The sequence below is a fragment of the Perca flavescens genome, chromosome 11 (assembly GCF_004354835.1).
Source record: "Perca flavescens isolate YP-PL-M2 chromosome 11, PFLA_1.0, whole genome shotgun sequence".
NCBI lineage: Eukaryota > Metazoa > Chordata > Actinopteri > Perciformes > Percidae > Perca > Perca flavescens.
Genome location: NC_041341.1, coordinates 10,215,808 through 10,240,105, shown reverse-complemented (window position 1 = coordinate 10,240,105; position 24,298 = coordinate 10,215,808). Strand labels below are relative to the sequence as shown.

The 24,298-nt window shown below is 40.5% G+C and overlaps 1 protein-coding gene across 1 annotated transcript in view; it reads left to right on the top strand.

Annotated features, from left to right (window-relative positions):
• Positions 1 to 1,999: 1,999 nt before the first annotated feature.
• LOC114563739 (aryl hydrocarbon receptor) overlaps positions 2,000 to 24,298 on the top strand; it is a 48,739-nt gene continuing 26,440 nt past the window's right edge. Inside the window, exons 1-2 of the mRNA XM_028590558.1 lie at positions 2,000 to 2,482; positions 15,162 to 15,352. Of these exons, the coding sequence (XP_028446359.1) occupies positions 2,424 to 2,482; positions 15,162 to 15,352 (250 nt within the window). The 5' untranslated portion in view covers positions 2,000 to 2,423. The remainder of the gene's footprint in view (positions 2,483 to 15,161; positions 15,353 to 24,298) is intronic.

Genomic DNA, 24,298 nt, shown 5'->3' with positions numbered 1-24,298 from the left:
TTTTGGATATACAAGGTTTTCACCCAACGGCAATACCGTTAATAAATGGTTTATTACGCAAGAGTTACTTGAAAGCAGATTTAGGCCTAAGTGTTTTAATGTAGGCTATTATCACCTCCATAGGTGGAGGCTGCTGTATATACAGATCATGAATGACAATATAGTAAAACCCAATTGAAAATATAAAACACGTCCTACAGGAGAAATTATAACTGACAAATATGCACATTGATAACACAAAAAAAATCACATTATAGTGTGTTATAAATCATTCAGTGAATGTTTGTAAATGCTAAATAGTAAAAAAGTAAAGTGTTAGTGTCCATCAACAGCACATTTAAAAATCCAGAATATTTGATCTGCATACTGACTAATTTCACCACTTTGTCAGGATGAATACACCACTACACATACTCAAAACCTGCTAAAAATAAAAACACATACAACACAAAAACATCATATGGCCAAATGTATGTTGACACATATGTGACTACTTTGGGTCTGGCAATTCTCTGTGGTTTGAACTGTTCTCCTTAGTTCCAAGAAACTTAAAAGGGAAGACTTAATGCTACAGCATACAATGAGTTTAGACAATAGTGTGCTTCCAATGTTGTTGGAGAAAGGCCCTTTCCTGTTTCAACATGACAATGACCCTATGCACAGAGCCAGGTCCGTGAAGAAATGGTTTTTAGATTAAAGGGCACTGGGGAAGAAACATCGCCCAACATCAGTGGCTGGTATCACTAATGCTTGTGTGGCTGAATGGGAGCAAATCCAAAATGTTGTGGAAGGCCTTAAAGGTCCCATGGCATGAAAATTTCACTTTATGAGGTTTTTCAACATTAATATGCGTTCCCCCAGCCTGCCTATTGTCCCCCAGTGGCTAGAAATGGTGATAGGTGTAAACCAAGCCCTGGGTATCCTGCTCTGCCTTTGAGAAAATGAAAGCTCAGATGGGCCGATCTGGAATCTTCTCCTTATGTGGTCATAATGAGACATCATGGCTTGAAAACAAGCAAAGTGGCAGTTGGTCAAGGCCACACCCCCACCCTCCACCTTGACCCCCTTCTCTCCTCTTCAATAGTTACAGACACAGAAATGGCACATATTAAGGAAAGCTCATTGTGGGACTGGCTCTAGTGGCTGTCATTCTGCACCAAGGCTGAATTTCGGGAAAGAGACTTCAGATACAGTATTAGGGAACAATAAGGCATATATAAAAGCATCAAAAGTGCAGCATGTCATGGGACCTTTAATGACCCTTGTTTTGGAGTGAGATGTTAAATCACATATTGGTGTCATGTGTGGGTGTACACATAGTCGGTTTGAGTGTTACCATAGATTTGGTCATGTAATAAGGTAAAATAGGGGCCTGAATAGGAGCATAGTTTACAAGTTAAAAGCCCCCATTATGAAGCTTTTTGATTCGCCTTAGGGCAAAACCGTATAGATGTTTATCATCATTCTTGTATAAAATATGCAGGGGCTAGTGGCCATACTGGACTTTGTATTGCTTGAAGCTGAAATGTAAATCATTCACATGCCAAGAAGGGCTTTTGAACCCATCTCTAATAAGAGTCTCTTGGATTTAGTTTGTGTACTTTTATTAGTTTAAATAAATCAGTTATCATACACATTCTAAATAAAGGAGCACTATAAAGTGAATGGGTGTATGCCAGAGATCCTTGCATAGTTTAGGTTTAAATTACAACAGCATACAGAGTGATATACTGTGGTTGTAGTGAGTTACAAAAACGATATCATATGTGCATCAGATATTATGGAAGTTATTAGGGAAACGTTTCTACAGTATTTCCTGCTGTGGTCAGAAAACTCAGCCAAAGAACATATTTTCCCAAATAAATCCAAAAAATCACAGCACACTCTGGATATTACAAAAGCAGAAGCAAAACATGCTCGACAGGCACAAAGATTCCAGTCCACCTTAAAACATACAGCTCTGACAGACCGTTCATACACATTTCCTGAAAACGCCCCGTGCAAGGAGAAAAAAAAAAAAGGAAAACTCAAGTGACTCTGAATGATAATAATAAGGCTGCGTTGTTTATCCAAAGAAGGGGGTTGGACTTCTGCTCTATTCGCCAAACTCTTCTAAATTTCCATTTTCTTCCCCCTCTCACAAAACTTTTCATACCACTTTTGTGTTCACACGACTGCCTCAATCTCACTTCCACCGCACCGCCGACCAAGGTCAGCGTCAGTGACCGCCCACTGGAACTGGCAACGCGGCACCGAACCTCTGCGGACCCCGGCGGCAGCTTTTTTTTCTTCCTGGGAGTTGGACTCAATGGCCGAATAAACGACGGACTAACAGACTTGTACGGATGGAGGAAGCCTCAACAACGAAGGAGTAGCTAAATAAGCCCAAAACAAACGTTTGTGAAGTTATACGAAGTGACACCATGTTGGGAAACCCAGGATCTTATGCTAACAAGAAGAGGAAGAAGCCTGTTCTCAAACAGTAAGACTTACCAGTAACTGTTGTTTGTGTTAAGAGATTTTCTCTTCAACGTTACTTTATGCATTCCGTTTTTGTTTGGCTATTTCGAGTATGTAAAACTATACACATACGGGGGGGAAAAACAACCTAGTACGTAACGTAACGTTCCACGCACCTGGCATCTGTAGAGCCTAATCTTAACTTTCAGTTTACTTAGATGAAATGCTGTAAGTTATATAAAAATGTGGGCATTAAAATGAATGTTGGCTTTCTTATATATAAATATATATAAAAAACTTGAATAGAGATTGGCTCATATTTGATAAGTTATTTAATCAAATAACACATCTTTGCGAAAATGAAGCTAGACCGAGTTAAGGTCGACCGCATCCTCCTGTTTTCTGTCATCGATATATCAACTATATGTATCTATAACTCGAAAGCAAAAGTGGTCAGAATAACGAGGAACACCCGGTAAAGTGTGGTGTTGTGTTTTGCTTTGACGATTATGATCTCTTGTGGTTTTGTTTCCCCACTCTTGCGGACTACCTTAAGAATGCGTCTAGCTCAGATCTGGCATGGATATCTTGCACTCGCGCATTAATCACAATCAAGTTGGAGAGTCGGCTGCTGCTCTCACGCGATGCTCCGAGGAGGGCGGAGGGAGATGGAGGGAGAGGGCTCGCGGGTTTCGAGTATGTTATTGTAATCTGATACGGCCTCGCGCTCCATCGGTGTGTGTGTGTGTGTGTGTGTGTGTGTGTGTGTGTGTGTGTGTGTGTGTGTGTGTGTGTGTGTGTGTGTGTGTGTGTGTGTGTGTGTGTGTGTGTGTGTGTGTGTGTGTGTGTGTGTGTGTGTGTGTGTGTGTGTGTGTGTGTGTGTGTGTGTTGCAGTGCCTGTTTTTTTAAGAAGTACAAAAATGTGCTTAAATGAAAGTATACATATATATATACAACAACATAGAAATACTGCAATGCATATACAAGTTGAGGTTTTGGTCAGTTGAAGCTCTCGGCAGAGTTGAGTTATTAATGCATTAATGTTGGAGCTGGTCCAGGTGTAGTTTGAGTACTGCATTACAGTATTTTGTGGGACTCTTTAAAATGCATTATGTTTAAAGTTGCAACACAACAAACGATTATTTTTTTTATTACTGATTAGATTACTTTCTGGTTTAGGAAATGTCAGGAAATAGACCCACTTTACGAAAAAGATAGTTGGTGGAGAACAAAAAAGAGCTGAAAGGAGAGTAAATGTTGGACATTCGTAGGTTGGCCCAAAGTTTCATACTTAAATTATGGAACTTATGGCATAAAAGTTACACCAAACTTCTGCTGATTAAAGGCATCATGTTTTCTGCTCTTAATGTAAAACAAATGCCTTGCCCTCCATTACAATTCAAAACATATCGCTGCTGTTAATTTTCATTATTTTATTGACATTTAATCAGAGGTGTCAAAAGTATTCACATTCATTACTCAGGTAGAAGTATAGATACTAGGGTTTGAAAAGACTTTTGTAGAAGTTGAAGTATCAACTCAAGCTTTTTACTTAAATAAAAGTGTAAAAGTACTGGTTTCAAAACTGCTTAAAGTATAAAAGTAATGTAAGGCAGAGATCTTCAACAAGGGGTCCTCAAAGTCATTGCAGGGGCCCAAATTATTGTAAATTTGAGTCTTTTAAAATTAAAATGCCTTAACATAATTCCAACATATTATTAGCAGACAAATTCCCACTGATGATAAGCTTACTGGCCTATAGGTAAGGTAGTCCCTAAGATATCAGCCCACAGATACAGTTAATCCTAGATTTACTGTGCCACATACAGTATGTCACATACAGTATGTAACATTAAAATATGATTTATAAAATCATGCCAACAATTAATATTTTAATAGCTTATGAAAAAAGGGTATTTAAGAACGCTTTAGGTTGCCCTAACTTTTATTGTAGGCCCAGTTTAATAGGCAACTTAATTTCATACAATATGTAGTAGGGGGTCCCTGCTACATCTCACTTTAAGTTAAGGGGTCCTTGGCTTAAAAAAACGTTGAAGACCCCTGATGTAAGGGGGAAACAATACCATTAAGGACAACAGCTTAACCCCAAAACGTTAGGACAAAATCATATGACTATAATGTTATATTAAAATCATACCTGCAAACTCAGAAGGGCTGAAAAAGGTGACACATCTCTGTGTCTGTGTTTTTCAGACAACGGCAGCTACAGTCTGGTGTTACAATCCTCTCCAGTGAAATACAGACACACTTTACACCGTTTGGTTCTCAGCATTTTAACCGTGTTTACTCCCGCTGCTAGCTAACCGTAGGCTAACGTTAGCTGCTGCCAACTGTAGTGTTAACTAGCTAACCGTAGGCTAACGTTAGCTGCTGCCAACTGTAGTGTTAACTAGCATCCCGTGCGGCGATGTTTCAGTTCCCTCTAACGTCCGTTTTCGGAGCATCAGAGAGAAGCGCAGGCATTTAAGTGACACCTAAATAAGGCACCGAAATCAGCATTGCTATTCGGTCCGGTTGATAACGGTCGTTAAAGCACCGGAGGCGTATTAGCACCGGGTCTGTGCAGGTTTGATGGATCGCGTACAAACCAATAGGGTGTCGGAATGACTATGTTTATACTTCTCATCCAACCACAATCACATTCACTCTATCCGGATGGAGCGATCTGGATAGGGTTTTTGGTTTTTGTCAAGGGGGTAAGCTTCGCTTCAGGACGCGAACCTCTGATGGCGCCATTTTGTTGCTACGAAGCGATCACCTCTTGTTAGCATTACACTGACCGCCATTTTTTTTTAACGTCACTTGACTGCAAATAACTTTACATCTGAAGCGTTTAAAGACTCTATTTGTCCATTGTTTATTTCTAAAGAAACACGACAATGTATAAAAGGCTCCATTACCTTGTACCTCACGTTATGGCTCCGTAGCAGACGTTTTTGTAAAAATAAGCTAACGATTGTGTCATAACTAAGTGACTTACTGTCGCACAGTAGAGGAATTACCGTATAGTACAGGAGAAGCTCGCAGGCAGTTTCGACTTAAATTAGCTGTTTAGGTTTAATTACTAATGTTAACTAGCATGTTAGTTAGCAATAATTAGCCTGTGCTTATGTTATCTCCTTACATATACCTACACTATCCATCTCTGTAAGATTGGGAATGATTGAGATTTCTCTTGGCACAGCTACCAGAAGACTTCACACTTTCAGACACGTTGCTCACGTCACATTTACGTTGTCTCTCTCAGTTGGAGGCTGCGCAGTAAAGCAAGAGATCACCGGAAAAGTGCTTCTAATAGCCTTCACTGGTCTCCGTCCAGAGCAACGGGGTCTATTGGTCCATTATATACTGTCTATAGTTTTTGTGTTTTTTTTTTTTTTTTAACGATGACGATATATATATATATATATATATATATATATATATAATGTGTGTGTGATTATAGTGATCTGGCAACTTGGGTATAGGCTGTTCCCAGTCTAAATCCAAAAATAAAAAGGTGGCCTGTGTACAGACGTCTGTGTTTCTGAAGATGTGGGACTGTGCAGTGAGTACTGAGGTTTCCTGGACAGCCAGCTGGGCTCAGCTGCACAAAGGCACCATTGAGCCTGACTGTAAAAAGCGGTGGTCACTACCCAGGGGCATTCCATGGCAGATCTAGCCATCCAAATTCTCTCTTTTATTACCATGGACGCCTTCTGTGTGTGTCTCCTCTGCCATGCCTCCTGCTCCATTATTAAAATACCCAGGCAATGTATTCCGCTTACTATGTCTTAAAGTGCTTATATTATGCTCATTTTCAGGTTCATAATTGTATTTAGAGGTTGTACCAGAATAGGTTTACATGGTTTAATTTTCAGAAAACACCATATTTTTGTCGTACTGCACATTGCTGCAGCTCCTCTTTTCCCCCTGTGTGTTGAGCTCTCTGTTTAGCTACAGAGTGAGGCATCTCACTTATGTTCCATCTTTGTTGGAAGTTGCACATGTGCAGTACCTAGGTAAGGACTACTAGCCAGTCAGAAGCAGAGTATGAGGGCGTGCCCTGACAGTACCTAGGTAAGGACTACTAGCCAGTCAGAAGCAGAGTATGAGGGAGTGCCATGCTAGCAGCTAGGCGAGTATTATAACGTGTGTTACAAAGTGACGCACGTTGGTCTCTGAAGTAAAGGCTGGACTACAGTAGAGCTGTTTGGAGCAGTTTGTGAACAGTGTAAACCTATAACGTGCACAAAAAAAATATGTAACCCAATAAAGGAAAGGGAAAAAGCCAAAAAGCATAAAATGAGCACTTTAAACTCTTACAGCAACTATTTTGTTAGTTTGCAAAAGGGCTGGAACCGAATATTTGAATATTTGTTCAGTGGGTAGGTATTCCATTTTCAATTTGGGGATTTGAATATTCTTTTTTTTTTTTTTTTTTTTTTTTAATACTGTAATAAAGTTGAGGCAGATTCAACTTTTGGAGAAACGCTACCCGACGTCACACCGGTCGGCCGGTCATGTAACCGGCGATCAGACTCGTCAGTCCGTTTTGAGGCTGTGTGAGAGTCCCGTACAATAAACAGGAAACATCCCTGCCTCTATGGCTGCCACAAGGAAGTGTTTAAACACGAAACGCAAGCACTGAACTGCCAAGGAGTTTGTGTAACAGCTGACAGTCGCTCCGTCTCTTTTCTTTTTCGTTTTTTCGTGAAATGAAGCTGCCTTCAAGCGCGGTCGGAAATGTCGAGATCTATAAACGATCTGACGGAAAACAATAATTGTGAAATATAAAGTCTGCTTGGTGCTACGTGGGGGGCGGTGGGGGGTTTAAATAACACATAAACAGGACGTCACACAAATGAGCCATTCAGGTGCCACCAGCGAAGCTTTGAATATTCGCTGTTGATTAGTACCAAACACAACAAATGGTAAACGGGACCGTTCTAGTTTGCAAGCGACATTATTCTCATGTATTAACACTGGGTCAGGTTTAACTCATAAGTTCCCCACGGGGACCATCATGTCGTCACAAGCCCACATTACTACCCAAACTATAGTCTCCCAGGTTGACGAGAACTGACCGTGACTTATTGCATTGCTTTTGTCTTTATGTACCTGCAGTGCAGCGCTGGTGAATACACACTAACAACACCGAAAATGGAATCTGCTTTGTCCTTCTTGTTTATTTGAGCCCTGTACAGTATTGCTTTTTCAGCAGTAGCATCACTCCTACAGGTTACTGTGGAAATAGGAGTTCATTATAGTGTATATGGCTCATTAAAGCCCCCCCAGTGAGTACGTGGATTATCAGTCATATGCTTTGTGTGACTAAGCATTTTTTTTAGCAAACAATGGCATCCTTAATAAGAAGGCATAATAAAAATGAAGGCATAATATGCTTCACCAGTGCAAATGTGTTTTTTTTTTTTTTTTTTTTTTTGCACAGTAATCTCAATGGACCAAACACACACACACACACACACACACACACACACACACACAGGCAGACATGCTGATAAGAGGTTTGGCAGAACGCCATAACAGTACGAGTGAACAGCAACAAAGTTGCTCTTTGTTCTTTGCCCTTTTGTGTCAGTTTCAAAGACGAGTCCTCGCTTAAATACTTTTCTCATTGTCCAACAGTCTTTCAGGAAGAACGTCTCCATCTATGCCAATAGTTTGAAATAAAACCTCTGTGCACAGCTAACAATAGAATGCCATAGTTTGTTGTGTATGTTGAAGCTGTGTTAGAAAATCAAACAATGTAGCTTACAGTAAAACTCATTTTATGATCGTTATATTATCATTACCTCTATAGATGTTGAAAGCTGTTATGTTTCTCTATCCGTCTAATATATCGTCAGGTAGCCTTTGACTGTGCGGTGGATCAGGGCAAAGCAAACGAGGCAGCTGTCGCTCAGTGGGTAGAGCTGGTAGGAGGTTCTCACCCCAGATGAGACAAGAAGCGAACGTACGTTAGCGAATGTTAGCGAACGCTGCGGTCCCCTCGGCCTCTGACGCCCCGCTGCAGGAGACGCTGTATTCCCCCGACACGCTGTATTAACTTCACTGTTTAAAACGCTCCAAAACAACATTAAAAAGGTAGTAATCTTCCCTCAGCGTTTAGTTTTGTTGCTAAACTGTGTGTAAAATGAGCGGTGACGTTAAATCATCTGTTTCAGGTAACAGCACCCTTTGGGTACCGTCTATTTGCTGGATTGTTCCGAGGTAACCGTCGGTAGCTAACGTTTGCAGATAAGCCCATTGACAGCAACGCTAGTGTTCATATTTATGCACCATGACACATAAAGCAAACTGTTGCTAAAAAAAAAGGAACTACACGTTGTTTTCAGGTAACGTTACTGTTGACGTTCAAAATGGCTGGTGGATTTAAGACAAAAAATAATAATTTATGGAATGAATCACATTTGTACATATCTGTCAGTGGCTTGTTGATCTTTACATTGTTAGTTCATTTCCTATCCTGGGCTGGGCTGTAGGGCTGTCAACAAATATTCTAAATTCAAATATATATTCGAATAGTTTTTAAAAAACGAATTTCGAAGGTAAAAATTAATATTCGAATAAAAAAAAAAAAAGAAAAAGTGGAAAAAAATGCTCGCGGTAGCAGAGGCTGTCTGTCTGTCTGCTTTGCGAGTGGACAGCGCAGACAAAGCAGACTGAAATATCGGTTTCTACATGTTTATGCCTGTACAACAGGTAGGTGGGTATACTGATAAGTATTGACTAATTAGCTAATCATTGAGGGTTTATTGTAGGCTACTTACAGTAACGAGTGTAGCGTTAGTTTATCTGCGCCAGCGGAGGTAAATAATGTATAATCTGTAGCTATCGTTTCAAATCAGTTGCATGTGCTGCGTGAAGTAACACACACACATTGTGTGTGTGTGTGTGTGTGTGTGTGTGTGTGTGTGTGTGTGTGTGTGTGTGTGTGTGTGTGTGTGTGTGTGTGTGTGTGTGTGGCGTGGGCATCGCTGTTCAAAATCCTGTCTATCCTCTTGAACGACATTAAACACAACATATAGTTCATGAGTGGTTTCATCGGCCCCGTTTAACGTGTTGAAGCTCCCCGGCGGCGCTGTAGCTGGCCGGTGAGGGCTGCTTGAAGGCGCCGTCCGCGCTGCTGCTGCTGCCGTAAAACTGGACACGGCAACGTTAAGTGCCGCCGCGGCAGCAGCCCGCTGCAGAGAGCCGACAGGATTGAAACAGCAGCAGCTTTCAGCGACTTTAGAGTGAAAAATCGTCACAGCATACATTGATGTTAAAATGTGTACAGGTATGCCTGTATGCCTCAACGCAGAGGTCCAGGGTTCGAATCCGACCTGTGACGATTTCCTGCATGCCTTCCCCCCTCTCTCTCCCCTTTCTCACCTAGCTGTCCTATCAAAAATAAAGGCGGAAAAGCCCCCAAAAAAAAAAAAAAAACTCAGGCGCAAACCTGACCTGGAGCCAGTGTTTGTAAGTTGGCTCTAAAGAGTTTGTGGCTTGCTCCCTCCCAGAGAATGGTAGATTCAGTGGACTCCAACGGTGACCCCCCACCCCCACACCCCCAGAGTCACCGCAAGAAAACAAACTGCATCCAATTCCCCATTATCCACGTTTGTTTGTTTTTAAAAACGCAGAATACATTACTTTTGTGTCACGCTTTTGCATCTGAATATATCTGAAGCATATTTAACAATTTATTGGCAAAGGCATAAAGATCATATCTGACCTTGAGTTTTTGTATGCATTCAAGCCGCTCCTTAATATTGTTTTGTGCTATAGATGCAACTGGAGAGCATCATTTATCACATTTTCAAAAGAGTTTTTTTTTTTTTTTTTTTTTTTTTATCTCAGCATGAGCATAAAGTAACAGAAAACCTGAAGTTTGGATTGATTGCAGAACGCTTCTCTATAAGATATTGTTTAATACAACTGCCTTTGTTCACTCTTCATCTTTGACATTTATGCACAACAAATTATAATTATTTTGTGTAAGTTCTCCATTCTCTTTTTTACCTGGACAGCTCTTTGTAGGCTAAGGCCTGCTGTTGTAAACTATCCTATTTCCAAATTTGCAGTCTGTGTTTCCCAGCAGCCCAATGTGTATAGAAAGGACGCTTCTCCTACTTCTGAGCCACAGAGTCATCCCTTCTGGATCTGGCAGACGCTCCGCCTGCTTGGAGCAGACAAATGTGCGTCAGTGTCATTACAGCAGACTGAGAGCAACATGGCCTGCCTTGACTCTGAGACGGGGGTGATTGGGTTCAGAGCGCTTCTCTTTTGCTCTTGAGATAAGAAAAACCAAAACCAAATAGAAATTGAGGGATGAGGCGAAACATATGCCTTAATTCCTACAATTAACGTCTGCTGCTCAACCCCGTGATCCATAGCAAATCAAGGTGGAAAAAAATGGTTCTGAATGCTGGCTTTTGTCTCTGTTAGACATTTCTTGAGAGTGAGATCAGTCCTGCTCTGTTTCTGAGAAGGTACAGTTTGGGTTTGAAGCCAGCAATCAAGTTCAGGCTGCATTCCCTGCAGACTATTCAGTGGCAGAGGAGGACATTTTATAGCCTATCATTAACCAAAGTTTCGGTAAAGAGAGAAATTAAGAGAGGAATTTAGGTAGGTAATTTCCAGACTGAAAACTGCAGATATGCTTTGGTAGTAATAGGCCTGGATAAGTAGTAATATAAGCTAAGGATGCGTTTTAGGGCTGAAACTAACTGATTTCATGTGATTTAGATTTGGCCAGCCTGATAAAGATCAGTGATTGGTTCCTCTTAATAAATAGTTACAGAAAACTCCTGCTTAAGGATATCTGAAAGAGCCACAAACTTTTCCTCATGTTTAAGAGTCACCTATAAGGCTTTGCAATACATTGATAGTAGTCTATATCCACGACGTTCCACTTCCGGGATTGCTCTGTTATCGACGGAAAATCCGCCAGATTTCACTGACTTAGGCCGGATATCCGTTGCTTTGGGCTTCCTTTGTGTTGGCACTCTGATCTCCGGTGGATTTCTGAGGACTATGGTTAACTGCTCCTCAGATCTCTGCAGGGTAAATCCAGACAGCTAGCTAGACTATCTGTCCAATCTGAGTTTTCTGTTGCACGACTAAAACTACTTTTGAACGTACACATGTTCCACCAAAACAAGTTCCTTCCCGAGGCTATTTTGCAGAGGCACCGTTGCTCCGTATGGCTCTTAGCACCGCCCAAGACGATTGTGATTGGTTTAAAGAAATGCCAATAAACCAGAGCACGTTTTTCCCCCATCCCGGAATGCTGTACGGACTAGCCAGACCCTCCTCCGCAGCGCTGTGGAGGAAGGTCTGGCAATGTGAGACTACATCGATAGCAATCATATCACATCTATTATTTTAATCATACCATTTTTTATTTTTTATTTTACTATTTCTATGCAGACCAGTATGACCGTACTTTTTATTTGTATAGACCGCAGAAGACATGAAGGGGGGAAAGAGAGGGGAAATGAGCAAAGGGCCGCAGGTCGGAGTCGAACCCGCGGCCGCTGCGTCGAGGAGTAAACCTCTACATATGGGCGCCTGCTCCACCAGGTGAGCTACCCAGGCGCCCAGCTGTAGACTCTTGCTTTAATACAAATAAAAACTAGAGTCCACTATCACTTTCATGCTCAGGATGCGAATGTTGGCCAAGTAAATGTTTGAGTTTCCAATTAAGCTAATTAGCCTTGATCATTTCATATTTCATAACATTATTTAATCGCTTTCACAGTGCACACAGAGAGGCTTTTGTCAGCACGTAAATTAAAAACATGCTTTTGGCAGAGGGCTGTGCACTTCAGGATTTGTTCGTTAAACGCTGTTAAACTAAACAACAGATTGGCCCATGCTTATTAACATCACATTCATCTCATTTGGTAAATAACCTCGTTACCTCGTTAGACTCCCCACTCCTTCTGCAAATTGCGACTGCTGTATATTTAAAACCTTCTGGTCTGGCAGAGGCGAGGAGACGGTGACTAAGCCCGGCAGCTGGCGCTTGTTTTGCAGAGATGTTTAATTTTGACGCATGCGATGGATCATTTTTCCCACCCATTAGAGGATGTGAGCGTTTTGACGTTCACCAGACTCGACTAATTTAACAAATAAATCCACAAAACGCTGAGACTGTTGGAAACTGAGATACTTGTTTTGACCTAATAAGTCATAAATGTGAGATACTCCGATTGAATACAGTAGCTATCTTTATACTATCATAGTTTTGGTTGACTTTGTCATAATTGTTACGTACTTAGAGACTCATCGTTTCATTTTTTTTCTTTAGCTATTTATTCCTTGGTAGGAATTAGTTCACAATAAGTGTCCTTCATGAAAGGCACTATATAAATAAGTTATTATTATTATTATTATTATTATTATAAAATGCAAGCAGTGTCAGAAATTAAGGGGGAAAAAAAACAGCAAAAATGCCTAACGAAAAATGTGATTGAGAGGCAAAAATTGCCCTTAAGATTTTGAGACGAAAAAGAAGATATTTACCAGTTTAGGCCAAAATCCTAATCCTACACTAAGACATCATTTTATTTTCATGTAATCCATCTAATTTCCATCCCATCCCTAACACAGCCACACACACAAACAGTGCTGTTACATATAGCCTAAATGCCCTGATAATAGCAATAGCATGCTTTTTATTTACTAGTGTTGGCACAACGCGGTGATTACTGTATGCATTTTAATCTGGGCTCAGTTCACCCACAAAAAAAACAAGCAACTTTATGCACTAATTACAATTTTGTCCCCTAAAACTTTTTAAATGCCCTGATTTTTAGGACAGTGGGGGTAAAGTTTCCCCCCAAATGTAAACGTCCTACCCTGGCTGTAAGTGTCTTTCTCAGCAGGTGTGTAGTGGAGGAATGATAACAGCGGTATCGTGTGGCGTCCCCGTTGCACCCTTCCACTGACACTTGGTTTCACTCCGGCTGTAGCCTAACACGTGTGTCTGATTTGGGAGTAAGACATGTATCTCCAGCGAGCCTCGTGACTTTGTATTTTGCACTTGGAGCATGGGTGGTCTCAAACCCTTAAAGTGAAAGTCAAGCAGAACAAATAAAGCTGCTGTCATGGTAAAAATGCTTTCAGTTTTGACAAACGACATAAGTAGTCAGTGGAGTGACTTGTGGTAACGTATGTTTTGTGCTATTTATTCTGGGCCGAAGATTGTGTCCTTGAGAAAAAAAAAACACTCTGTCAATACAGAGTGTTTTTTTTTCCATGTTTTAAAAGAGAGTGGACTGAATCTGTCTGCTGTTCAAAAAGACCAAACATACCGGTCCATCTTTCACTAGAAACGACAACAACCTCGCTGATTGCATTGTCTTATTTTCAGACAGCTGTCGAGGAGACAGACAGCTGACAATCCACCAGTTGACAATTTAAGCAGCCGATTTCATTGTTGTCATATTTGAGACATCAAGGATTCAGCCTCTGTGAAGCTAATGTCAGCCTGAAGCAGCTAAATTGCATCATTATTCTTCAGTACCATGGGTGGCATCTTTGTATTTGTTAAATAGTGTGCCAACTATTGTGCCATTGTCAAATTTTCCGGTCCAGAGGGGCCGACAAGTTAGTTTTCTTTTGAAGTTTTCTTTAATAATTGGTGATGCTGCAGCAAGAGCAGTGTGCGGGATTTTCTTTTTCTTCAAGTCTTTGTTTTTTGTCCAGCACATGAGAATTGTTTGGATGTGCCCACTTTTTCTTTGAAAAAAATCGATACGAACTAAGCCAGGTTTACTAAGAAGTTGAATTTTCTCTGACTGGTGTTAAAAAATGAACCATCTTGAGACATCAACATTACATTTTGTGATTTATTGTTTTTATTTTTCAAACGTAGAACTATTATATTATGGAGATAAGTTTGGGAAGCTTGGTAGAGTTTTCTGTTACTCAACGTCGACTCAATGTTCTGTGCTGTTTATTCCAGCTTGGTAGTGCATTTTGAGGCCATGGGTGAAAAAAAAACTTAGCCTCAGCTGTTAAAAAAAGTCAAATGTCAAAACATTCTATGCAGCACAGTTCGGTATCCTCTGCTAAGGCACTGTGCAGGCCAAACGAAGACAGTGCTATTTCCTTTTAAATACTGGTGAGTTTCTACTTGCTTTTATAGAGAGCTAAACTAACTTGAAAAGATGAAACATGATACCGTTTTGTTCCAAGCTAAAAAACGTATCTTGTACCATAATAAAAAATAAAATAATACTTATTGTGTTGCCATTCAACAGCTCCATCTCTCTCTCTCTCTCTCTCTCTCTCTCTCTCTCTCTCTCTCTCTCTCTCTCTCTCTCTCTCTCTCTCTCTCTCTCTCTCTCTCTTTCTCTTTCTCTTAGCATTTTTGTCTTACAAAATATCTTACACTCATCATGGGAGCTGTTGTTCTGTTGACTCAGAACTCAGAACAGTGCTTGAGTCACATTCATGGCTGCATCTTTATTCCCTGAGTCGGTTTGGAGCATTGCTAAAAGTTAATATGGGTCACGTTTAATTGGCATGTGTCACACTGCACCCCACAACAGATGGCATGCTCCGACAGGGCCGGTTAGCCAGGGCCTGAACTGAATCCGTCTCGCTTTACAGGCTTTCTCAATCTGCATATTTAACACCGCAATCACCAACTATATGTTTTTTTTCTTCTTTTTACTCCACAGTAAGAAGGTCTCTGACGGCAATGAAGTCGTTAAATCAAACCCTTCCAAGCGCCACCGGGATCGGCTGAACGGGGAACTGGACCGGCTGACGGACCTTCTGCCCTTTGAAGGGGAGGTTCGCACCCATTTGGACAAGCTGTCGGTCCTTCGCCTCAGCGTGGGTTACCTGAGAGTCAAGAGCTACTTTAAAGGTGAGGGTCAGCCCGGGTCGAATACCAGCCGGCACTTACTGTCAGTGAAACTGGAACTGATTTGAGAGTAACGTGCGCAAATGTGCTGGCAGTACATTTGAGAGCCAAGGCAGGAATGAGAAGCATGCCGGAATCTGGTTTTAGGAAACAACACATCCTCAATACTTGTGGCCTTGCTCCACCCTCTCTATTAGCAACACATACAATAGTCACTATGAAACAGAATTATGAAATGTTTTTTTATTTTTATTTTTTTAAAGTTTCAAGTCTCCACACACAGTTGATTAAACTTGCAGGCAGCCCAGCTTTGAAAACCTGATGAGTCATGTGGAAGTCAATTATGTGTGAGTCATGCATGTAACATCTCCACCAGCCACAGATGATAGTTTTCTTTGAATTAAACAGACATTTTAGCCGAGGTGTTGGCAGACTGGCTGCTGAGTAAGTTGCCTGGTCGCCTCAAGCTTCACTGATGTTACAATTTATGAGTCCCTGGCTCTGTTACTTTTTGGTTCATTTCCTGTGCATTGTCTTGCCTGTGTGGTCTTGTAGATGGACATGTTGCACTCAATCGTTCGCTCTCTCTCAGACAACAAAAACCCTCCTGAATCTCGTCTGCTGATCGTTTGCTAGTCAGTGACATAGTGACGTAAATGTGCACAGAAAGTATTCCGACACCAAGATTTTATCAGGATTAGACATCTTTATAGTCTTTATTAAATTTCCTTTTTCATGAACCTACACTTATTTGTGTAGAGGGTGCTAGTGCATTATAGCAGAGCCGTCCTTCTATAATGTATTTTATGCAACGTGTTGCTACACGTACTGTTATTACACAGCTAGGTTTTACATGGCTAACAATGTTAACCCTGCGAAATGCTGAACGTAATGAAAGGTAAAAATAAAATGGCAATATACATCAAAACATTTGTAGCTGCAGAGTGCCAAGCTGTTTGCACTGTGAACCTACAGTATGAATTAAGTTGTTACATGCAGTCAGAGGAGTTGTGACATTCCAGCACTGCTTGTTCTCACACCCTTTTGTCTACTTTTGCAAGATAGGCTGAAGTTGCGCCATCATGTAATCACTTCATTAGTCAGTTTCCGTAAACTCTACAAAAGGGCTTTTAAAACTTGAAATTTCTAACCTATAATAAACTTTCCCCCAGCTTTGATTACATACATTTTGCAGTGGTATATCTGGTTCACCATTAACAGACAGTTGGGATGAATATGCAGAAATTTCTGTGTCCGATGTCTCAGAGATAACATGCAACTGGTGGATACAAGGGAACATAACTCTAGTATGGACTTTACACTGTTACATTGAGTAGAGTACGTACAAGTGTACAGTACGTGATTTATAAAGCGGGGACAAAAGTCAGTCAGCATGTGTCTCCATCTAGTACCCTACGAGAAACAGAATATATCACATGTTCAAATAAATGGTGGCATGGCACGGCAAGTTCTACATGGTTTTTCTCACCTGTATTTACATATAGACAGACAGCACATGTGGAATATCAGTGGAGTCATGTCAAACTCCTATCAAACACCTGGGGCCAGATGCTTTATTGCTGCTTAAACACTAAAACTATGCAATTTCTCACCCGTGAACTGGTGTTAAATAATGAGGTGAACATGCAGTGAGAATGTGTGCAGCTCACGCATACTTCAGAACATGCAAACACATGGTTTTACGCTGCCAGAAAAGTACTATAAAAAGAAGTAAAAAATTAAAAAGAGACTGAATCCAAAATCTAAAGTTGAGTTCAGTGCATGTTGCAGTCCACACCCCTTGACATTTAAATGAAGTCAGTGTAAAAGAGACGTGTGCATGTAGCTTTATAAATATGACACAAAGAATGGACGTGCATTTTTCTGATTTTAATAGATAAGATAGATTTTATTAATCCCACACTGGGGAAATTCCTGTGCTACAGCTGCTCAAAAGAAAAATTTACACACATCAGAATAACACAAATACACATTAAAAAATATACATAAACTATAGGAAATGGAAAAATAACACAATAAAAATAAATGCATGTTGCCTCAGATCCTGTTGTTTAAGGGAACATATGCTTTTCTGCGTTTTCTGTCATTGTTGGATTTTCATGTTAAAACCAAAAAACTTTAAAAAGTTTTAAAAACTTATACTTAGATAATAAAGTAACTTATTTTAGACAAATTCCTGTGAGCTAAAACGTTCAGATTTCCAACTATTCTGAGCACTCTGGTTTCAACAGTTTTTTCTACTTTCGGCTAAGTCTTACGCAACTCTAAGACGGCCTTCTTTGGTTGGTCATCTGCTCCAAGTAGGCAGGACTGGAGTTGTTTTTTTTTCAGCCACTGCGGTGTTAACATTGTCCCATAGTAACTACATGATAACGGCAGTAAACTATGTCAACTTGGCTGCCAGTGTTGTTAAATTTGTTAAATTGGTCACATTACTCCTGAAACATTTTCTGTTTATGTAGTATTTGGTTTAAAAGCCTTTCCTTGAAATTGCTGCTAACTGAAGTAGCTACATGGCTAACGGCAGTAAACAATGTCATGTGGGCTGCCAATGTTGTTAAATTCTCCCCAATTCCGGGTCGCATTACTGCTGAAACATGTCCGATTGGGTAGTGTTTGGTTCAGCAGCCTTTATCTGCAATTTTTAACAATTTAACGTTAGCGTACTGCTAACTATTAAGTAGCTCCATGCTAACGCGACATAGCTGTAATCTCGACCAATGTTGGAAATTTCTCCCCGGTCACTTTACTGCTGGGGCGTGTCTGGTTGTGTAATATTTGGTTTAGAAGCCTTTATTGGTGATTGTTCACAGTAAAAAGTCCTACAATATACTCTGTTGCTGTAGCTCCAGCTTCAACTAGCTAGTTTCAAGGAAGCGCGCTGGCTTTTTCGGGAGGATGGATTAAAGAGACAGCACCTCATACAGTGGGTGAATACAGGTGCAGCAGACATGGGCACTATGAGAAAAAGAAAGTGTTTTTTTTTTTATATTAAAACATGTAAACATGTTGTAGTACAAACACAAAATGCAAGTATAATCCTAAAAATGCTATAAAATAGTTGCCCTTTAAAAGCCTTACTTAACTCCCATAATCCTCCTACTGTCCTTATTTTCACCCACAATGGTCTGGTCAAAGGTCAACCGAAAACATCCCTGCACCAAAGTTACATTTGCCGACACAAACAAGCAGAGAAAACAGAAATGAAACTGTTTCTTTCTGCAGCACTGGGTGAACTAACTGTGTTTCCAATATTAGGCAACCTTTACAAAATTATTCAAAAATATTAATATTAAAAAAAAAACTTTTGGGGCACCTGGGTAGCTCACCTGGTAGCCTTTTGATGCATTCCCCCTCTCTCTCCCCTTTCATGTCTTTTGCTGTCCTATAAAAATTAAGGCCTAAAATGCCCCAAAAAAATAAAAAAAAAAAAAAAAAAAAAAAACAATCCTTGAATTTCACATGGAAAACATGACATTGTTGTTGAAGGTGTTCTGATTTTAGAAGTCTGTGGTAATGGTGCGTTTTCTTTCGTAGAAACAAATTGCATCTCTAATCAATTTTTGGTTGTGAATGCAGTGCTGCTCTCGCTCTCAAGCTGAGTTAGTCTGGTGTTTCTGACCACAAATACACTTTAAAAGTGTGGGAAGCTCTGACCTACTGCACATTTGAAATACCCAGTGGTGTTTGGTCTTTGCAGAAGATTGAACTTTATTAAAAAGTCATTCTCTTCAGACAGTCATGGAGATTTCCATGGTCTGACATGTTATTTTTCTTCTTTGTGCAGCTTTATACATTGCACATACCTTCCTGCAGTTTGTCAGTGTTTATGCCTCTGCTCGTCTCCCTGACACTGCCTTACTCTTCACTTCCTCTCCTTCAGTTCATATAACATCAGCAATAGTCAGGCACACTGAAAAGACGGCCTGTGCCCTGTAGCAATGGAGGGCAGGATCAAAATCACATGTCACATCACACAGCCCATGTGCAACCCATCACCCCATAAATACTGCTGCTTTGTCACTGTATATGTGCACTCACTGTAGACCAACAATTTACTTCATTGTGCTGTCTCAGCAGTTAATAAGGCATCTCTCTTTTACCTAAGTTATTGATTAAATGCTCTTGTAGCTAGTCTGCTGGTTATTATCCTCCACTTGAAGATATTCATTGTGTTCTGAGACAAATATGCACCACTTAGTAAATAGCTGTTAGCTGGAAGAACAGGAAGTTTGTTGTAGCCTTGAGAGCTCTCCCTTAAAAAAAAAAAAAAAAGAGAAAACAATGGACGAGACAATTTCGAAGCACGTCATTAACAGAGCATCTTTGGTTTACATTTTACCGTATGAAAACGGATCCAGTCAGAGATGGTTCAGTGTTTTCACAGGTCCCTTCATGACGTCTGCCATCCGAGTTCTGCACATTGTGCTTCCTGCAATCATGAGCGTGATCCCGTTAACATGTTCAGAATATGGGTTGCACATGGCTTGCTCGCCAATCTTACACATATAAATATCCGTTTATGTCAGTCATACGGAGTCTGTGTTGTACAATGCCTTCTGTGGCTCTGGAGTTTGTCCAGTCTGATAGAATGATCTCAGCTTTTACAGAACATTTTAGTTACTAACCGGGAACATGGAGTTACAAAGCTGTTGGGTGTTTTTCTGGCAGTGAAAAGATGCCGATTGTACAAGTGTCAAGGGTTTTTTTTTTTTTTTTTTTTTTTTTTTTTTTTTTTAACCTGATCTTGCCATTAAAAAGGCAGGATACACCAGCCTCTGTTGCTTTAGTTTTTACTATTCTGTCTCTTGTGAGCCCCCTAACTTTACGGAAATGTAAATCAATGGACTACACCTTTTTTATTGCAGTGTGATTGATTGATGTGTTTGTGAAGATTGCCTCTGATTACTGACAATGTGATGTGCGTTAAATCTGGGTCAAGACACATCAGCCAACCTCATGACACTCCTCCTGACCTGGCCCCTTTGTCTGCTGACCAGGGTTCTTTATTAAGTCAACGATAATGATGTTAAAAAATAATTTTAAACTTTGACTCCTTGAAGAAATTTAGAGAGAGAAAGAGTCCACGTGTAGGTGAAAAAGAAGAAGCGAAAGATAACGTGTAATTATGTAATGTGATTGTGCATAATTCTATGGTTTAGCAGTAAAATTGTAGCTTTCTAACTATACTGCAGACTGGAGTCTCTACTAACTGTAGCAGTCAGCGATTAACCCAAGATAGTTGTCCCATATGAATATGTCCAACGCCCGTCTGCTGTATGAAAGTGGTGTAAGGTTGTGGATTAAAACAGAACGCCCCTGAATGCTTTTTACCGGCATCAAACATGTTGTCATAGACAGCCTGTCTCACCCTTTCCCTGTCGGCACTGGCATTGACGTGACATGTGATACATCTCTGACAATATGCAGTGTCGGCCTAGTGTATGCCAACTTTCTCCTTTGTGCGACACGGCTGTTCGATGCCAAAAACAGCCCGTTGTTCATTATCAGGTTACATAATAGATCTGCGTCTACTTTCAATAAAGTCATCTTTGACATCACCTTTAGTAGAACAGGTTACCATCTGTTTGTTCCAACCAGGGTGTTGATTTCTCGAGTCAGACACTTGATTAGAGTTTGTTTAGAAATCGCTGTTATTATTGTTGAGATTTTGTTGTAGCTCCTCCTGTTGCCAGACAGAATAAAGGTGCCCTGCCAATCCAAACCATTTTTTCCTTACATTTTTTGAAATATGTTAGGTCCATATGTGTTTATGTCGTGAATGTGAAAATGAACTGCTACCTCCTCTGTCAGCTCTAGCCACTGAAAAGAAATAAGCAGAGAAATCAGGCCAATTACAAAAACTGGTCAGTCTGACGTGGTGTTGCCTGAGCTCATTACTATTCATGAGCTTGCCCAGTTGCGCTGGGTAAAGGATGCTGATAGCCAGGCTCTCATTGGCTAGCTGTTAGCCAATCAGAGTCAAGCAGCTTAGCTTGTTGAATATTAATGAGAACTGGCAAAAATCGACCCGAGTCTTGCTGCAGGCCTTTTATACCACGCTTGAATTGCTTGAAACAAGGTAACCAAGGCATTTTTTCCACAAAACATGTTACAGAGTCCATGGTAGAACTTCAGACATTACCACAAAGTAATGAAACACGTGTGGCAGGGCACCTTTAATCCATGCAACCTTTACAAACTAGTAGAAGGACATTATCATTTTACATATTGAGTCTTTCAAGAACATTGTCATTACACCGTACGCATTAAAATGTCTAAAAATGACAACGTATGTTATATATTTTGTTGAGTTGTGTACTTTATCCCAAATGTTTCCAACAATGTTCAATGTCTGAGAAAACTAATATTGTTTTCAAGGTAACAGTCCGTTTGCACATGCATCAGCGTGGTGGTTGTCTGCCAGAAGTTGTCATAAATAGTTAAAAAATATATATTTTAACCGGATGAAGGAGTTTAATCATCAGATGTCTGGATATTAAGTTATCATAAAAACAAGCTGAGCAAACGTTAGCAGTAGGTCGGCTCGCAGCCCCTACGGGACGTCCTGTGTCTGCTAAAACGGCGTCGGAGAAACACCGATTTTTAACATGAGCTGCTTCTTTCAGTGTTTTTATCGGTTTGAACCAATTTTGGAGAGGAGGAAATAATTCGGCCCTCCGGTAAAACCTCCTGAACGATGAACACTGAATGAATCCTAACCGACAGTGTCACGTGTTCATGACAGTGTCATGACACTCTTATGTAGATCCCTTCAAGTATTCAAGTTACCCAAATATTTCTTAGTTTTTCAAGACTTCATTTGTGAAGCCTGCTGCAGACATGATTAATGAGAGCTCTAAAAGGATATTGGGCACAAACGGCTGCTCATGAAGACCCAGTCACACAACCCCAAATTAATCCAAAGAGTGAAACCTGGAGAGCCAATGAGATGAATGGTCAAGTCAACTCATCTTTATTTATATAGCACATTTAAAACAGCATAAACTGACCCAAAGTGCTTTACAACCAGGGCAGATGGGGTGAAGTATGCCTCGATACATAGATAAGCAACAGCAGGCTACATAAATAAAAAGTCCATAAGAAACACAACACCACAAAATGTACCACGAACAACTTGCATGGTAAAACCAACGGCAAAATAGAAGGAAGTTAGAAGACTGAATTGGTGGCATGTGGTGTGGTATGTTGCCTTATGGTGGTTATTGCTGGTACAGATGGCCATACAGATATGATTCATGATATGTTCCATTATAAGAGACTTTGACTGTAAGCATGAGTGCAACTCCCTGCATGGTGACCAGTGAGTGTACGCTTCCCTTTTATGCTGAAACAAGGGAAATGCAGGTAAAGAAATGAAGACAGACAATGCTACAGAGGCGGGATCAAATGATGAGGAAACTTAAGAGGAGAATGATCTGGCTTTGATGTAAGAATTAAAAAAAAAAATTATGATTACACAGACCGGGACGGCCTGAGTCATTGTCTTATCGTTGGCCTTGCAAGAAAAGCTAGCAGTGGAGGGATGTTACATAGATGCAATGTTCTGTAAAGTGTTAAAGAGTGTGTTTAAAGACCTCAACATGAAAACACTGGATTCATGCAGTGTTATACAGTGCCATAAACGTTTAGACAGACGGTCCCTGTTTACAGGGGTGGATTCTCAAACACAGAGTCTTTGTATATGTCTAACAAGATCACCTAGGTTGACTCTCAGGGGTTATCCCAGTCAAAACATGAGCCTAGGATGGGTGTTCGGGCGGGGGCATGCCTAGAGTATAAGATAATGCTCCCATAAATTGTTAGGTAAAACCGGCTGCCCTAAAATGGCAGATCTTTTTGAGAAAGCTGGACTGTTCGCCTCATAGCGTGACTTTACGAGGCAGCGCTGGATATTTTGAAAGGCTTGTAGCTCACTGCTGCTGAAAAATGTGGATTTGCTTTCCAAGTTCATTGAAAACATCCAGGGCCTGTTAGCAATCAGAGTTGATGTGGTAACACTGTGTCGTGTGCTATAATTTGGTATTTGGGATATCTGAACCATGTACACACAAAAACCATACACATGACACAAGTGAACAGAAGGAAGAAAGAGGTCAAGAACAACGTTTTTAAGTTCTGGCGAACGGTTGCAGCTCGGAAGGAGAGAGAGTACCGGTCTTGTCTGTTTTTCAATCCTGATGGGCTCGATTAGGAGGGTGTTGTTTTTTGAAAGACGTGGATTTTACTTATACGTGCCCTTAAAAACCTCAGCGTAATTCACCTGCCAACTCCGTATCATAATATGTGAGAGGAGGACATCTCACTGGGGTGACAGAAGTTGCCTGTTGGCTCTTGATTCACGACTCGTCTTTCAGTATTTCGTGAGAATGCAAGCAACCGCTGGGAGACAGATTTAATCATGTTTTCATTTTTTTTCCAATTCCCATTCTCTGGAAAGTTTACTCTGTCTCTCCAGCTTTAAAACCACAGCACAACATCTCCCTTCAATCCTATATATATACATATTTTTTTTTCCCCCTGGTTCCCTGTTGGCCCGAGCGGAGTTTGCCCACCAAGGCTTTCTGTGACATTTAGAGTCCCACTCAAAAGTTTTGTTGGGGGGATCAGAGACGCAGAAGATGTGTTATTTGATTTATTGAAGGATCATGATTCAAATCTTTCAGGGTTTGGAAAGAAATTTTCAAAAATATATAAACAGTGATTTTTATCCAGAAGTGTAAATGAGCTTTTAATGTTGATTGTCATTTGCATATATTTCCAGACTTCAAACATCTATATTCATCTTCGTCTATCAAGAGCTTCAACATCCAATTACTTACTATCTGTGGGCTAAATTTAGACATCTTTTAGAAGAAAGTGTTTGTTCTTCTGCCTCAGTCTGTTCCCTTCCATGATTCCTTCCCT